The sequence below is a fragment of the Lactuca serriola genome, chromosome 7 (assembly GCF_051521515.1).
Source record: "Lactuca serriola cultivar US96UC23 chromosome 7, Lser_US96UC23_V15, whole genome shotgun sequence".
In the NCBI taxonomy this organism is placed as follows: Eukaryota; Viridiplantae; Streptophyta; class Magnoliopsida; order Asterales; family Asteraceae; genus Lactuca; species Lactuca serriola.
In genome coordinates this window covers 38,581,078-38,599,535 of record NC_136414.1, presented here as the reverse complement: position 1 = coordinate 38,599,535, position 18,458 = coordinate 38,581,078, and the positions used below count along the sequence as shown (strand labels likewise).

General features: G+C 33.2%; 2 protein-coding genes across 3 annotated transcripts; one reads left to right on the top strand and one right to left on the bottom strand.

Annotated features, from left to right (window-relative positions):
* The first annotated feature begins 4,464 nt into the window (after nt 1-4,464).
* Nucleotides 4,465-8,220, top strand: LOC145062480 (Remorin family protein). Of its 2 annotated transcripts, none has more exons than XM_079010080.1 (6): nt 4,465-4,667; nt 5,131-5,299; nt 5,812-6,384; nt 7,167-7,599; nt 7,690-7,771; nt 7,867-8,220. In XM_079010080.1, exons 1-6 carry the CDS (start codon nt 4,638-4,640, stop codon nt 8,071-8,073), a joined length of 1,494 nt encoding a protein of 497 aa, XP_078866206.1. In that variant the 5' UTR covers nt 4,465-4,637; the 3' UTR covers nt 8,074-8,220. The 2 variants fall into 2 exon arrangements, with proteins under 2 accessions (XP_078866206.1, XP_078866207.1); XM_079010081.1 differs by lacking the exon at nt 4,465-4,667 and adding an exon at nt 4,885-5,021.
* A 3,159-nt stretch (nt 8,221-11,379) lies between these two features.
* ARF6 (auxin response factor 6) lies at nt 11,380-16,946 on the bottom strand. The gene is made up of 13 exons (XM_079010405.1): nt 16,061-16,946; nt 15,557-15,669; nt 15,366-15,464; nt 14,838-14,894; nt 14,586-14,741; nt 14,422-14,506; nt 14,156-14,246; nt 13,846-14,010; nt 13,641-13,763; nt 13,333-13,556; nt 12,318-13,234; nt 12,021-12,211; nt 11,380-11,901 (listed from the first exon to the last, which is right to left on the bottom strand). The coding sequence occupies exons 1-13, from the start codon at nt 16,101-16,103 to the stop codon at nt 11,730-11,732; spliced, it is 2,436 nt and encodes an 811-aa protein (XP_078866531.1). The 5' UTR covers nt 16,104-16,946; the 3' UTR covers nt 11,380-11,729.
* Between the last annotated feature and the right edge of the window lie 1,512 nt (nt 16,947-18,458).

Genomic DNA, 18,458 nt, shown 5'->3' with positions numbered 1-18,458 from the left:
CCAATTTAGAGAATTTCTCGAACTTGAATATATAAAAATAAGATGGGATTTCCTGAATTTAGGGTTTTAAATTTAAATACTATGAGCTTATGGAACGAAATCATAGTTGAGAGGAGTGAAATCACATATGGTGTGCCTCACATGCGATTTTGATGGCTATTTTGAAAAGTGGTTAATTTTTTGCTAAAACTTAAAACATCATTAAGAAAAATGGAAAATTTTGAATTTTTCTCTAATATATACAAGGATGTCTAACAAACTTTTTAAAATAAGGGCTAAGAAATCAAATTAATGTAACTATTAAATACCGAAAAAAAATTTCATTCACTCCCCTTATGTTGGATCATAGAGATCATGAATGCCTAACTTTTCAAGTAAGAAACGAACATGTTATGTTCCTATGGATTAGTGACCATATTCGCCACATGAATATTAGTTTCAATACATAGTGGTTGGATTTGTATGCTACTCGCTCAAGGGAGATATAACAACCCATTTTAGTGTGTTTAGTTAGATCATGGAAAACCGAATTAATGGCATTATGACAGACATCTTGGTGAACGTAGTAAACTGGAGTAATTCCAATAGAAGTTGCTTCAAGATCATGAAGTATTCAATGTATACACAAGGATTCGTTGGTTGTACTCGTAATAACTTTGTATTTGAAGAAAGGATAAAAGACCGACAACTTCTTTGTTTTCAATGACATTGGTGCACCTCCTGAAGGGATCATATATTGTGATCTTCAATGTGAAAGCACGCCCCAAGTAATCAACATCACAATATGTGACAGGATCTAAACCACCATCTTTTAGGAAGAATATTGTAATGACCTGAAATGTTTGAGTATTTGGCTATACTATTTACGGGGTGTAGAACTGAATTTTTGTTTGAATTTCAAAATAGGTATTTAGTCTGAGAATGAAAAGTTACTTTGTAAATAGGAGGAACTCTACACATTCGGGTAACCGGTAATCCGTATGGAATGTGGAACGTCAAGTATAGATCGACAATATTGATTTATACAAGTAGACTTCCCTCCAACGGTTGCTAGCTACTACTATCATCTGATGGGTCGAATTTTAGACGTTGAAGTTTCTATAGTACTTACTCCACGATGTTGGAAAAGCAATGATGTGGAATTTCAGCACGCACCTTTATAGTGTCGGTGCAGAGGCGTCGTGTTGCAGTTCAGTTATGAGCTCATTATAGACCCCATATTTGTTTCATTACCGTATAGAATTGAAATAAGATTTATATCAAGTTGTGTTCACTTATATTAGTTGAAAGAGACTGTATGTAATGGGATAGTTTGTGACTCAAATTGATAAGTGTTATTACCAAAAATTAAGTTATATAACACTTAATTAATAACATGATACAACTAGTCAAGGTTTATAAACTTATAAACAAATAAGCTATTTTCATAAACCTTTAGTTGTTGTACGAAAGCATTTTTGGTGAAACTAATTCTCTTATACAAAAAAAGTGTAAGACGCTACTTAAGAGTTATTGTGACACAAAAATACAATGTTTATGTAGGAGGATTTTTCCCTACTTAATAGGTGTCGGTTCCCAAATGAAGTAAGATAACACTTAATAAATACCATGGCACATGTATGTAAAGTTTATAAACTCAGAACTTATGAATTATACATTAAATGGTACAACCGCTTGAACAAAATTACAAGAGTAAAGTTGGTTATTTTATACTTTTAGAAGGTGTGATATGCCTTTATTTTATATAACTTGATATTCAAAATCTTTATATAAAATGCATTTAGGTCATAGAAACGGTAAAATTTGAAATAAGTTTGAATTACTTATATATCCGTCAAATTTTCTACTTTGGATTTGAACAAGAAATATTTCTACATGAGTCCAAAAACATTTTTATAACTCATATGTTTTATACTTTCGATAGAAAAGTACGAATTTGCAAAACCTGGCCAACCAAATAAAGTTTTATATAACACCTTTTGTAACACCATGTTTTGAGTCGTTTCTGAATTCAGGGTCGTGACCCGAAGATCAATTGTTATAAGGCTCCGAGCCTTGGGGAAAGAGCGGTTTAGACCCATTTGGATGTGGGTAATGTAGATTTTGTGATCCAAGAGTTCGGTTTGTGCTTTGGAGCACAAGGGTATATTGGTAAAGTAATGGTTCAGAAATTTTATTGAATTTAAGGATTTTAGTTCGATGTGTTTTAAGTCAAAAGTAAATAGATAGGGTTGTAAAGCTTCTCAACAACTTTATGTGGATATAAGTATCGTTGAAAACGGAGTTCGAACGAAGAAGTTATGCCCGTTTGAAGTTATGAGGATTTTGGGTTAAGCCGGGAATGCTAGGCGTACAAGGAATGTACGTTGGGCGTTCATGGCTGGGTGATCGCGAAGGTTCCTTTAGGAACGTTGGGTATTCCTGACCCAAACTCAAACCCTATTGTGGGGTCTTGGACCCTATTTAAAAATCATAACTCATTTCCCAACCTCCTTACCGTCATCCTCCACCCTCTTAAGTTGTTTCCTCGAAACCCTAGCCTCATATGGAAGATTGTTGAGCTTTTGAGTGATTTTGGTGGGTTTTTGGTGCATTTGGAAGAAGAAGAACTCATTGGATAAGAGTTGGATTTCTTAGAGCTTCTAGATCCTATCTTAGTTTTCCTTGATCTATCTTCTGAATGTAAAAAGTCTCAAACTTGATGGTTCATTTTTTAGATCTTGCTTGTGAGTGGGTTTTTGTGCTTTTTGGTCCCATGAGTTGATTCTTGAGAGTATATGCTACTCCATAAGTTTTGGGGTGCTTATTTTGATGTTTTAAAGGTCCTTGTTCATAAAGTTTGTATCTTGATTGTTGTGGACCAACCATGCATGGGTTGTTAATTTCTTGGTCAAGCTAGTAGACTAGATTTGGGTTTTGGGTTTCTTGGAGTTATGCAAAGGCATCAAATTGATGACTTTATTGATTAAGACACACATTAGAATTAGATTTGAGCCTTGGGTGTAAAGTCTTAAAGTATTAAACACTTTTAAGAAAGTCCTTGGTCATTTTGTTATATTAAGAAGCCTTAGGTTTGGTGTTGGCCTCTATTAAGTCATGCTAGATCATAAAGTCAGGAACTTCATGACTCTAGACATTCATTAGGCTTGAACTTGAGGATTTGATCTTTTGGTCTTAAAGAAATAAGACCTAATATATATATATATATATATATATATATATATATATATATATATATATAGGGAAAAGTGAATATATGGCTGTCATGTATATAACATTGGATATAGAACTTTTAATACTACGTCGTTTCGGCTCTAAACTACGCAGTTTTAATACAAACCGTAAACTTAACCAAAAAAAATTGTTTCCTAGTTTCGTTATAACCACATCATTTCCTAATTTTCCTTTTAGAAAAAAACTAGTTTCCTAATACTTCATTCTTCCTTGGCGTTTATTTTGTCCACGTAAATGGATAATTTCATAAAAGGTTTTACAAACACAAATAAAAATATTAATCTAAAACGAAAAAATAGAGTCTTCAATTGATGTTGGGTTATGGTCGTACATACGAAAATACATTATATTTTTAAAAATGATAAAGATCAGATTAATTGTGATATGAATTTGAGTTTTGAATGTGTGTATTGTATTTTATCGAATTAATTGTAGTTTTGAATATGTGTATTTTATATTATTTTTAACATTTGTTGTTTGTTTTACATCACTGAAACATAAGAAAACACAAGATGGAAATGTAATTTAATTTATTTGATTTAAAGCTATACAATTTTGGTAGTTTAGATTTATTTTTGATGGTTCTATACCTAATATTGGGTACATAACAGCCATATATATATATATATATATATATATATATATATATATATATATATATATATATATATATATATATATATATATATTATGCATAGTATTATGTATGTTTTAATTTGTCAGTAATCTCGAAATCGATTTGTAATCTTCAATCACTTGAAATTATTACTATTTCGGTATCAATTCTATCACTGTTCGAAGCTTTTTGTCATTGTAAATAAAGAATTTGTGTGATGTTGTAGGAATAAAAATAATTATTGTAGGACCACAATCCAAAAAACCTCTTTCCAACTAAAACAGATAAGAGGATAAGACGGGGAATTATGTCTCATGCTAACATTGTTTGTAATAGTTTACACTTCATTTAAAAAACGAAAAATTTGTAAATCTAACATTAATATATCCTTCAAGCACTAAAAGTTGATAAAACAAATTAAAATATTTTAACATAAAACATAGAACTTAACTTCCGATATATTTAGTAAAAACTTAAAATTTTATTTGTTGAACTTTTTCAATAATAATAATAATAATAATAATAATAATAAATCTTGTTTCTTTATTATTGTAGAAAGAGCATTGAAAAAATGGGTCAATAAAAGATGGGCGACGTCACAAGAGTTTAATTATTGGTGATTCGTGTCAGCCTTTTCGACTAAAAAACGAACACTCGTCTCCTCTCCACCACCGGCTCCAAGTTTCAGAATCCCTGTTGCTGCTGTGCTGTTTCTCTTCCAATTTTCTGTTTCTCTCTCTCTCTCTCTCTCTCTCTCTGTAGGTTACTGTTGATTATAGAGGATCTAATGGAGTACGAGAGGATTCACAAGCTTCAGGTAAAACTTCTCCTGTTCTTCTCGCTAATTTACTATGCTGCAAATGTAGTCAATGAAATCAGTAGCAGCTCCCTCTGTTCATTTTGACCTACACGCAACCTCCGTACCAACAGACTGATTGAGTCAAGAAAGATATCTTCATTCAATCGTCATTATTTTGGTGCGAAATATCGTACTTGTTTAGTTTTATATTCCAATGCGTTTCTGGTTTCTGTTCATCACTCGGATTCCTCTTTCGAATCTTCTGTTTTTTGTGGAATCAGTTCGTCTTCCCGTTTAATCCACATTTGTGGGGGTCCTTTTTTGTTGTAAGGTTTTCGTAAATTAGTCTATAAAATTTGTCAGTTTCTTCAGGTATTGATCAATAACGAGAGCTAAATTAATGTGTCTTCGTCTGTCTTCTGTTGTTTTAATCGATCAATCGAAGATCCGTGATGAGTTTTTGTTTATTCAATCCATTTAGGTTGGGATAATATCTCCAAGTAAACTGAGGATGAAGCTGATGGGGCAGAGGAAAAAAGACGGAGGATCAAAAAGCAATTCAGCAAGAACTTCTCCTTCTAAACTTGAAGATACAGAGTTTGTGAAGAACAGTTTGTTAGCTTCAAATTCTGGAGTTTCTGATGAGGAAGGTGTGTGTTTCGAGCATTTCTCTAAACTATTCCAGTAATCATTTACTTATCGAATGTGTTTTTCCATGGCTTCTTCATAAAAAAAAACCCCTAAAACCTTGCTGCTAAAAATGGTGTTGTTGATGCTATTAAGGATGTGTTTGGATGCACTTTTAAACTGATTATTATACCTTAATTAATTACGTATTATGTGATTTCAAATCTTTGAGTCAGAATAATCACTTTAATTCATTGATTTGTTTATTATACTTTGACATACAAAGTAATTTTCACTGCTTTAATTAGCTAGATTCTTCAAAATATCAAATAAAAATTAGAAGTATGAGGCTATATAATAGGGGAATGAAAGCAGGATTAAAAAAAATACATTGCTATTTCTTCTGTTTATCCTTTTTGATGTTGAACTATCTTAATCTTTAGCTTTTGAGTAAAGTACTTTAAGCCAAAGTTTTGCTTTTTGCGACTGTAAATTCATACACTTTTTATGTTCAAAATGGTCCTCAAATTTGCAGGTTCTGCCATGGCAATTTCTTCACTGACATTTGACAGCACAGAAATCGGTCAGGGTCCCGGGCAGCCAAAAGAAAGTCGGGCAAAACCCCATCAATTTCAAAAAGCAGATAGCAGTAATTCGAGTTCAGTTCACCCTTTAAGATCATTAGAAGATGAAAATCTTGATTATGATAGTAATGCAAGTTCTTCAAGCTTTGAGTTTCATAAAGGCGAACAAAGATCCACCCATAATGCAATTTCAAGATCCCTTTTGAGACCCATGTCTTCTAAATGGAATGATGCTGAAAAATGGATAATTAATAGGCAAAATTTGCATAATCATAATGCAAAAAACACCCTTCAAAACCGGGCAAATCGGGCAGCTGTTAGTTCCATCAAACGGGTTGATTTTTGTCAACAAATGGTGCCCGACAAGTTTTCTTTTACACCTTCCGAGTCACAAGATGAGCTCGTTTCTGGTCAGGCGAGTGGACTCAGTGAGTCAATCGATCCGTGTCCTGAAAGTAAAGACTTGAAAGAGGTTGACAACAGAGAGCCATCATGTGGACCGAGTTCAAATGAGGATAAAACAGGTATTTCATCGTCATTTTTTCCCTTTTAATCTTTCATGTCACAGTTTGACCGATGGTAAAATGGTCTTTTATTGTATACCATGTGAAATATAAAACATAGGTTATATAATTTACATGGGTGGACCTATGTGAATGCCAGCATATCAAAAAAAGAAATTTTATAGTGTAATTATTCTAATTTTTAAGGTTTCCTCCCTGGTGTATTTGTGAAAAAGACGAGGGCAAAATGGTCATTTTACATTTACTTAACAACCGAGTCAGGGATGAAAAACCTACAAAAGGTTAGTTTTAGGGACGAGAAAGGCAAATCAATGAAATTTATGTACCATGTCCATTAAAATTTAAAAGTACTATAGTACAAGGCCAAATTTTATAATTACTAATATATTTTGTTTTGTTATAATAGTGAATACCCTTATCAAAAATATTGGAAATGGAAGTATTGTACTAGGTCCATAAAAAGTAACATAGTACATGAACGAAAATTGTAACAAGTAAAATATTTTGTACAATAGGCAAAAAAAAAATGAAACTTATTTACCATCTCCATAAAAAGAAATCCCACATAAGAGCCAAATTGTAATCCACTCATATTCTTTTCACTTTTAAGAGTAAATTTCAATATTGGTCCCCTCGTGATAGCATATTTTTTCAATCTTGGTCCTTATTGAAGTTTTTATAATGTTTTTGGTCCCTGATCCACATAAAATGTCTATATTTTTATAGGGACCAAAAATGTAATTTTACTGATTAATTGATTATTGAAAAATGATGGAATGTAGGTTGTCATGAAGTAAGATCGGTTTCAATGAGAGACATGGGAACGGAAATGACTCCGATTCCAAGTCAAGAGCCTTCAATGACTTCCACACCCGTGGGGGCCACAACGCCCCTTCGGAGTCCAAATTCTTCAATTCCATCAACACCTCGAAGAGGAAGAGGAGTACCCAATTCCACTCCCGTGGAGCATGACGAGTCACGGAATCCAAAAGAGTTGACCGAGCAAGAAGTCAAACTTAGAACAAGGAAGGAAATTTTACAGCTAGGGGTACAACTTGGGAAGATGAACATTGCGGCTTGGGCAAGTAAAGAGGACACAGAAAAGAATGTGGTGGAGGGCGAAACGGACATTTTGGCCGAAGAGGCGTTGCGGGTTGAGTTTGAGAAACGCGCGGTTGCGTGGGAAGATGCCGAGAAATCCAAACATAATGCAAGGTATGTGTTTTTAAACGCAAGGGTAAAATGGTCATTTAGTCTTTTTCGTAAATGTTTTTTTTATAAACATTATTTATGATGTATGTTTAGATTTATACGCGAAGAGATAAAAATTCAAGCATGGGAGAGTCAACAAAAAGCAAAACTTGAAGCAGAAATGAGAAGAATAGAGGTAAATTTGATTGCATTTTATATTAATGTTCAAATTTACCATAATAATTTAATTATAAATTTTTTAAAATTAAATAAATTTGTGATTTTTTTTAGGTTGAAGTGGAAGAAAAGAGGGCACATGCACAAGCAAAAATGTTGAAAAAGATAGCAATTTCAAGGCAGAAATCAGAAGCGAAAAGGGCGGCAGCGGAAGCCCAAAAGAGCCGGCGGGCGGCACGGGCGGCGGCACAGGCGGAATACATCCGGCAAACTGGCCGGATTCCGCCGTCATCACCTCACAGTTGCTGTGGTTGGTCATAAAAAAATTAGAGTGTGGTTTTTGATTAATGGAATTGACTTGTGTTTGATGTATAATTTGTTGTTTGGGTTTCAAGATCCGGCAAAAACCACAAGTGAAAGGGTGATTTACTTAACTGATTTGAATTGAAGTGGAGTGAGTTAATGGCAGTTGTTGGTGGCGCCCCAATTATTTTTATTATTATTATTTTTAATTAAATATTTAAATAATTAAATGATTAAATAAAATGGTCCCTTTCGGAATGGTCAAAGTAGGAAGCATGTGGGTGGGTGGGTTGTACTTTCTAGGAAAAATTCTTTTTTGACCGCCTACTTTGCACTTTGACTACTCTTCATGTTTTTAGAATAAAATTTCATTTTTCTAATTTCTTCCTTTATGCTTTTTTCAAAAATTTATTACGTTTATTAAATGTATTTTAGCTTTTCATAAATAATAGAATATTGGATTACTTAGTTAATATTATAAAAAACTTAACATATCGTATTATTTTATATTAAACCTCAAGTTATTAATTTTCTGAAAATGACCTATTTTTATATTTATTTTGATTTAGCATTTTAAAAAGAGGTGCTACTAAATTGACACCCTTAGGCATAGAAATATTTTTATTAAAAGTTAAACTATTTATAATTTATATTTTCAGAAAACAACACAAATTCAATCAATAAAAATATTTTAAAAACCAAATAAAATGTTTGTATGAAAAAATTGGACGTCTTTTAGCGACCCCTAAAACAATTATATAAAAAGATGAGACTTTGGATGATAGAGTCTGAAAATTCCGGCGGAATTAAATTGTATGAATTTGAGAAAAATAATATTAATATACGAGGATTATTGAATGGAATTTCAAATTCTCATGAAGGGAATAAATAGTTTTTTAAATGTTACTTGATTATCGTGACGACGTTATATATAACGCCACAACGGGGATCTCTATACGCCTCCCTCCGTGTGTCATTTTGTTTATTGAAACTCGTACGTATTATGAGCATAAAAACGGATGAATGAGCCTAAATTTTGTAAAGCTTCAAGTTAAAATTACATTTACATGGATGGAAATATCTTCTTTTTTTATAGTATTTAATCATATAGTTACTTCTTATAAGAATATGTTAAAAGTAGTAAATACACACATCAAAACAATTCGACTCTGAAGTATAATATAAATTAGATGCTTTTGTATCGAAATAATATAATATTATTTTTTAGGCTTTCATATATCGGCGTCCAATGTTTAGCACTTGAATTGAATGAAACAAAGGCTAGTGAGCTACCACTATATAAGCTAGGCTAGGCCGGTGGGTGTGTAATAATGCATGGCTTTTGTGGTTCACTCATTTACAATCATTGTTTATCAAATAAAATACAATATTTATAAGCCAGATAACAGACAAAACAATATAATTTTTTTTATAACAATGGTGAATTATATACGAACAAATTTGTGATTTTGGGATAATTTCAACACTAGGCCCAACCAATACATTGAAAATCATATGAACTAGCTAGGCAAACAATTTTCAAATGTAGGCAGAAGATAGTTCAAGAGTTCAAGTTTATAGTCCTATTTTATAATCGTAACAAAACTAAATCTCAAGGAATAAAATACTTACACCTTACTTTAACGATTTTTTATTAACTTTTAGAGATGTTTTTTTTTCATATTTTTTTAAATAATAAAATCATTAGTAATGACACTATATAATCTCTACAAATCTACAATCACTATTCAATTTAGCGATAATTCACAAAATGACCGTATGATATTTTAGGACATCTCTCATTGGGACTTTATGGTGATTTATCATAAAGTCTGCTTGCATAATATATTAGGAATCTCGTCATAAAATGCTAAAAGGTAGGTGTATGTTTTATTTTCATATATGTACTTGTACTTACCCAACATGTCTTTGAGAATACCAATGTTAAATAATGCCACATAAAATCTTAACTGAACGTTATTATTATTATACTCCCTCCGTTCCAATATTATTGTTTACAGACAAAAAACACACAGATTAAAAAAAACATTAATTACCATCAACTTTATTTAACAAAATTATAAAATGACAATGTTATCCTTACTTTGCATTTAATGTTCCATTAAATGCTTAGTTGGTTAAGTAATAATGAATGTGTATTTTGGTAAAAATATTATTTATTTTTAGAAGTGGTTTATTATTTTGGGACAAACCAAAAATGAAAGATGGAATATAATTTTGGGACGGAGAGAGTAGTTTGTTCATTTGTTGACAACGTGTACATGTCATTGACAATGTTATAAGTCATTGGATTACAACGTAAGCTAGGGAAGAACTTTATTTACCCATTTATAATGACCAATATTGTCAATATGTTTGAGTTGACTCAAAACTATGCGTTAAAGTCTAGCCAACCCCTTTTCGAAATCAGATATATGATTTGCAAGTCATGTGGATGAACTCATTTTTAGTTGGAGATAAACTATATTCGTAGTAACGATAAGTATGTCCAAACCTTAACAAACACATGCAGGAAAAAAGTTCCACTCTAAAATGGGTGTCCGACATATGAGTCCAAAATATGATTCAGAAACTGAAATATCAGTACAAAACATTTTAAGTCCAATCTATGTCAGAAAAAGCAAATGTATTATCTAAATAGTTGGTCTAAAATGTTTTGAACATTTTAAGTCACATCTTATAGAAACTGTCAAACTAAACTAGCTCCCATATATGGTTATGGTTATTCTCGCAAACGGCTTAAACTTTGGCCATTTTCCCTTTATTCTACAATCTCATGTGGTACTTTTGTGAATGTCCCCTCTATTTAAAATAAATATACAGCTTTAATTGTTTTTAGATTACTAAAATGATAAATATCTAAAAGAAAACCTAAAAAGACCAACATTCAGAAATAAAGGGAGTATTCTGTATTTAAAATAATCATATTATAATATAAATTTGGATCTAGTAATTTGCTTTCAACTCATTTGAAGCCTTCTTTAGTTCTTTATATGTCGGAACAGTGTCATCTCATCAGTTCACTGTGCACTATTAAATTGCGGGATATAGTTGAAACTTGAAAGTTGAAAATGACCAAACTTGTAAGGATTTAGGAGACAAAACTATTTGTACATTTTGTCATTTTTCATAAAATGTCAATAATTTTATTATTACTTTAAAATTAATCCATACTAAAAAATATTCATTTGCCATTTATTAAAATATCAAGTTTATCATAATAGTAGGTACTTATAAAAAAAAAACTTATGAAATATCTTTATTAATTATAGGTGATTTCGATCTCATTGATTCATTCCCCACTTTGGTACTACAAAGTACAAAACCCATAACTATTTCCATAAATATACATTATCCTTCTAGTTTCATAATATAATAACCTACTAACGAACCCAATCCATATTTGGAACTTAAACTTCCACAAGAGCTACTAAGACTCAAACCCGTAACTTCCTAATTGAAACATAATACAAAGTCTTGCATGTTGTCCAAACACATCGATAGATCGATCATATTAATTACAATTTCGGTTTTCATAAGTACCTAAACCTTAAAATCAAACAATTCCCTCGTGTGTCATGACGAGAATTGCCACTAAAGTTACACAAACTATGAATCCAACATCCAACATCACTTGGCGTTGCATCAGCTCGCTAGTATTCTAGCGAACTGACTGATGCAACGCCAGTGCTCAGATTCATAGACTCTTGTCGTGATGGAGTCCGTATCGGAACCGAGTTAAGAAGCTCGAGACCTTGTTTCCCCATTTGTTGCACCTCTTGCGGCGATAGTATCTTGATACACCATACACTGCTCACAAACTCCCTGTTTATTTGCATAATTCGTGTCAGTTGCATAAATTATATATATATATATATATATATATATATATATATATATATATATATATATATATATATATATCATAAAAAATGGGAACTTACGGCCAAGGGTCGTCACCGAGGAGAAGAACGTCATTCTCTCGGTCAACAAATACAAGCTGCCAGCCTGATCTCAAAGGGTCCTCCAATTGGCCTTCAAGGCCAAACATTTGTGCGAGTTCACTTCGTAGCTCATGGTAACTACTAAATTTTGCTATATCGAGTGACCTCCCAAAACACCCCGATTTATAAACCTATAAAAAGATATAAAAAACCAAATATCAAACAACAGCAAAACCCTAAACCCTAAACCATAAACTGGTCATCACTCATCACTACCAACATGTTGAAAAAGTTCACCTTAACGAAGGTTCGGGTGGGTGGATTTGTTTGACCCGTGTTTTCTTGAGACTGTATAAAACCCGACCCGTCGATACAACTCGAAGGTGTCAACATCGGATTCATGGAAAAATCATTGGAAGAAGCAAACGGATTCGATAACCCTAAAAGATTTGAGTTATCGATGTTGACTCCAAACAAGATATTATTATGACTTTGCGGGTCGTTATTATTCGGTTCTTGATCGATGGAGCACTCTCGACCCGGAAACGGAGGTAAAGAAACCGCGGTTTGTGAAAGGTTTGTGTTTTGGGCGAGACCCGTATTTGGTGGGCCGAGTTGCTCGACTTGGTGAAGAAGAGATTGTGAAGCTCCAGATACAAGTAACGGGTCAACCGCGACCCGTTTCGCGGGCCAACCCGTGGAAGTCAACAAGGAAGCAGAGCGAGGGATGTTAAGAAGTTGTGAAGTTTCATCGTGTGAAAACGGGCCTAAAAGGTTTCCGTTTGAATCCGAGAAGTTTGACTGAGAAGTTGACCCGAATTGACCCATTGTGAATGGGTTTTGGGGTTGAAGTTGGGGGAGAAGTGACACGTGTTGGTTTTCAGGAATGAAAGCGGGTTGACTCATTGACCCGGTTGGAATCGGTTGGTGTTGGAATTGTAGAAGTGATGGGTTTGACTGTTTGACCGAATCAATACTCCTCATTTCTTGGAGGGCGGCCGCCGCCATGGCTTGGTAGATATCCGTGGTGGTTTGCATACCGAGCATGCCAATGCCACCACCACCGCCGCCATCAAACCGTGGCTGCAACCACGGCGAACCCCCGAGTCCTTGAAAGTTGAGAGATTGACCAAGATCACCGCCACCACCACCGCCACCACCACCACGAAGCCACATTATCGGTGAGTTCATTCCTAAATCTTCTTCTTTCATCCCTACACTCATAATACCAAAATATGTAAATTTGCTTATGAATAATAGCAATGAAGAAATGTTAAGTAAGTTGATATTATTGGTAGAAAAATATAAGTACCATTATAAGCGGGTAGTCCGGGTGGCCAAGGGCGTTTTAGTCGAAGCGGAAACTGGGAGGGGTACATTGGGAAAGTTGTGAGGGGTTCAATTTCCCAAAGGGAAACTCTCGGTTGTCTCTCTCCAGCTGTAGATTCATCCCAACCGACCTTAACGGATCTCCAGTGCGAGTTCAACCATCGATTTGGATCCAAATCACAGATACCCGTTATAGTTCCCATATACCTGAAATATAAGAAAACCAAAATCATAAAAGACAAAACTATACAACGAGAAAAAAATAAGATTTACTCATGGATTTGAATATACCTGCGAACGCTTGATTCTTCTGTTTCAAACAACATCCGAAACCGCATGCCAACAGAAACGCGCGTATGATAAACCGCTTTAACATATTTAGCGAGCGGAATCACAAATTCCGATGGACTTGCCCTGAGAATAATTAGGATTTAGAGAAGTTTTAATTGAATAAGATAAAGAGTGTCGATTAATTTTAAAATTAATAAATAAATACCTCGGATTATAGAAAATGGTGAAGCGGCTATTAGTTGCGGCCGCATGGGCGGCGGCAGCAAGGAGGCCGAGGTGCATGCTGTCACTGGATAGAACGGAAGATGGCATGACAGTTTGAGGTCGATTGGCTCGCCGGATTCCTAACAGCAACTGGTTTTTCTCATTCCTGTGAAGATGATATTTGGAAAAAATCATAAAACCGAACAAGAAAGTAATCTTAATGTTCGGAATTCAGGAGGGTAAATTGGTCATTTACTAATTCATTCAATCCGAAAAAGAAACAGACTTTGTGTATACAACACACTGCTTACCATATGAATAAGACTGAATCACCTGCAACAAGTCTTTTAGCACTTACAAAAACACTCCAACCTGTTGTGAGAAGATGCCTTTTCGGCTGTCCTGGAATAGTGTAAAAAAAATAGATCATCGCTATGGGCAAGGGCAAATTTGTAAATTTGTAAAACAATTAGGACTTAATGGGGAAAGCCTCCTTTCTTCCTTAACGTACTTTATAAGTTCATTAAGTAAAAAATGTCTTAAAATGTTTATGAAACAAAAGAATTTGAAAGTATACCACGGAATATATGTCTAAATTTCCATTCATTGTCGTGTAAATCCCTCGCGATTAATTCTTGAGCAGGAGGTTGTTGTGAAAAGTCCTACAAATTTCCACAAAGATAGTTAAATTAGTCAAAATTAAACCTCAATGAAACACAATCTGTTGAGCAATTAGGTTACCAATGGAGGAAACACTTTCTCAGCTGCACGACGAGGAACGGAAAATCCACCATGAGTGCTTGTGTCACTTGCTGTCAAAGTTTTACAAAAGTAATTTGTCGGTTGTTTGCTAGGGGCACCCAAATCCGCAGGAAGAAATGCTTCTTTTTGTTCATCCTATATATAAATCACAAAAGAAACTTTAAGCATACAATTTGGGAAAATAATAATGTTTAAAATGTCTGAAAAGTGAGAAAAGTCGAGACAACATACGGAGTTCAATGGTTGCAGTGTCATCTGAGCGTAAACCTCATCGGTCTCCACATCTGCCTGATGAAAAATATCGAGTCAACAAAACCACAAAAATGTGCATATGTATCTAGCACAATGTGCGTGATATATAAAAGTATATATATCATGCACATTATGCCTGATAGGCACATTATGCATGATATTACATACAAGTATGCGTATCAGGCACATTGTGCGTAATACATGTATGTATGTATCATGCACAATACATACAAATATGCATCATATGTATCAAACACATTGTGTCTTGCTTGATATATATACAAGTATGTATTACGCACAATGTGCCTGATACACATACTTGTATGTAATATCATGCATAATGTGTCTATCAGGCATAATTTGCATGATATATATAATTATATGTATCACGCACATTGTGCTTGATACATATGATATAATGTGTCTGATAGCATCAGACACATTTACAAATTTGTTCCAAGAGGAACAAGAATGAAAGAAAAGGAAAGCATCTGTATGGGTGCTTACATGCATAGTCACATTGTGAAGTTGACAAACAAGCTGTGGAGGCAAGCTCGGGTAGTTGGGAGTATGAGCATCTACTTCTTTGTTTGTTGATGCAGCAACCTACATTAATGGTTTTCAAAATGAAATTAAAATGCGTACAATTTCTTTTTCTTTTTTTTTTATTGTGGATTATACCAAATATTAGAACTAACCTGTTCGCTGTGACCCTGTGGGAAGTAGACCACACGACTTCCAACCGTAGGCAGGGAAACAAGAGGGCCCGCACAAGCATGCCAAAGTTCAGAATTTAAACATCTTTTCTCCCCTGAAAACAAAATCACAAATCATAAATTAACTTTTAAGTGTCTTGTTTGTGATATTTCAACAAAGAATCTTTTATTTATACAAATGATAAGTTATTAGAATTGAGTGCAAAAATAGCAACATACTTTTGCTAATTTGTATATTACAGCATTGTACTTTAAAAAATCTACTCAATTATAGCAATGTCATCCGGAAACAAATCAATTCGTATTGCTATAATTGAGTAGATTTTTCAAAGTATAATTTCCTAATAAGAGAAAAAAAAACATACAACACAAATACATAAACTAACACTAATCAACAAACATAATTCACAAAGCCAAAAGAGCCATGGTGCATATTTTAAACAAAAAACATAATTACATGTATGATCAAACTGAAAAAGAACAGACCTTCAGGCAATTGCTGACCAAAACCAACAGCAGAAAGCTTCATTTTCAGAGCTTCAAACAACAAAACTACTATAAACAATCAAGAATCTCAACAGTTAACCAGAAAAGGGACCACTTTTTTTTTCCTGATTCTTGCTTCTTTTTTCAACAATCCATACATATAAACCCCACTATTCCACTGAGATTTTCAACCGAAACCGGTCGTACTACAAAACAAAAACGATTTCCACTTCATTCGATCTTGATCTTCCTAACCCAAAACCCCAAATAACTCCACGAATCAACCAAAAACAACTTCATCTATGAAAAATCGTCTTTTTCTTGTTTCTTTGTAACAAACCCACCACCAAAATTAGCCGATAATCACAAACAAAAAGCTCATTCAGCTTCAAGAACCACTCCAGATCTCACCCAAAGAAAAAAAAACCCTTAATCTTGCGAGCTTCTTGTAATCTTGAAACAGAAACCCTAAACAAAACCCAGATCTCTTTCACTAAGCTTGATCGATTCGAGTCAAAAAGTAAGCTTCTTGAAAGCTGAAAAACACTTAGGGAAACAGTGAGTTTCTTCAACAGAAAAGCGAGATTTGTAGATGGAGGTTCCTGTGTAGCATATCTGCTTACTATTGTTTTCTGTGTGTATTTTGTGGTAAAGGTTGAATGAGATCAAAGCTGAACCTTTTAGGGTTCTTCAACAGTTTTCCAGTAATGGAAATGGCTCACCTCTTTTGCTGCTATTTTGCTACTACTTTACTGTTACTAATACAAGTAGTCACTCGCCCCCATATTATTGTTATTTATTATTATTAAATCTTTTTTTTTTCTTTTTCTTCTCTCCCCCAATCAATCATCAAATAGAGCCATGAAACTTTTTCTTGGCCCAACACCTAACACATTCACAAAAAAAAATAAAAAGTGAATTAGAAAATAAAACGTATACTGTCTTGGATTGGATTGGATTGGATACCTCATGAAACATAAATTCTTGATTCGACTTTTTCCGAACATTATCAATCTCTTTGAGAAAAGTCATCTAGAAAGATTGTATTGCGTGAATCTAATAAAAACTATTTTGATTGATTAAATGTATCAAATGTTATGTAAAAGGTTTAATCTTTTTGGTGGGTAGTGTGGAGAGTGGAGAGACAAAGAGGACGTATACGTGTTTGTATTACGGAGTCGGATTTTTTCGGGCCAGAATCTCAATCTAGAGTTAGATTGGAATTGGATGTGGTCCTAAATTTTAATGTGGTACCAATACTATTCATCTTCATTTATCACAAGTCGCCAAAAAGTCATCTAAGATCTTTTTATTTGTAGCTTTAAAGAAGCACTTTTCTTTATTATTGTTAGTTATTTTAACACTATCAAATTGTGGAAATATAATCGTTTTTCATTTGCATAACTAAAGATATCTAAGCAAGCTTTAATTGGCATGAGAGTATTGGAACGATTGGATTGATATCTTAATTTATAACTATCTAAAAGAAATCATACGGATTTAGTTATCAAACTCTGTTATCCAAAATTTTCGGATATTATTGTATTTAAAATTATGTATATTTTAAAGTAAATATCAATGTTATAAAAATCGATTTATACGGAGTCTAGACACTTGGCAGACTCTTATTATTTACGATTAATGTTAATCGATCCAATTAACTGGAGTCGGTCATTGGCTTGGTGGTCGTCGACAGTCTAGATGGTCAAAGTCTGTAAAAAATTAAAATGATCAGAATTTTCAAAATAAGTCTCTAATCAATCAAATTATGATAATTAGTTACTAAATTATAATGATCGGTGACTAAAATGTCAAAAATGTTCTTGATTAGTCTAAAATTTATAATGTTTGATGATTTAAATATATATAAACACTTGAATGTCAATTTTTATGTTTAATTACTAATTTTGTTAGGATATAGATAATTATTACTATTATTTAAATAATTTTTCTTATAATTAAGAGTTTCCACCTAGACGGATTAGTCTATTGACCCAATCATAACCCGACTACTGCCTAACAACTTTTACAATTTTAGTAAATAGTACATAAAATTGTATAAAAATAATGACATTTTTATTCAACCTGTCATTATTATACATATTAATTTTTGACATAGCTTATGAACAGTGGCCGATATTGAACCGGCTTCAATATTGCCCTGTTTTAACCCATAATTGACCTCCATCATCTTTCGATCGGTGAATTGGGATCGCTCTTCTTTGGTCTCATTTATACTTTTTTTATATATCTACTAAGTATAAAATTGGTGACGAGAAGGTAAAAAAAAAAAGTAGAAAATACAATAAAAGACAAAAAAACAAAAAAGAACAAAAAAAATCAAATCTAATTAGGTGTAATAAGTAATAAAAAACACAATAAGTAAAATTAAATATAT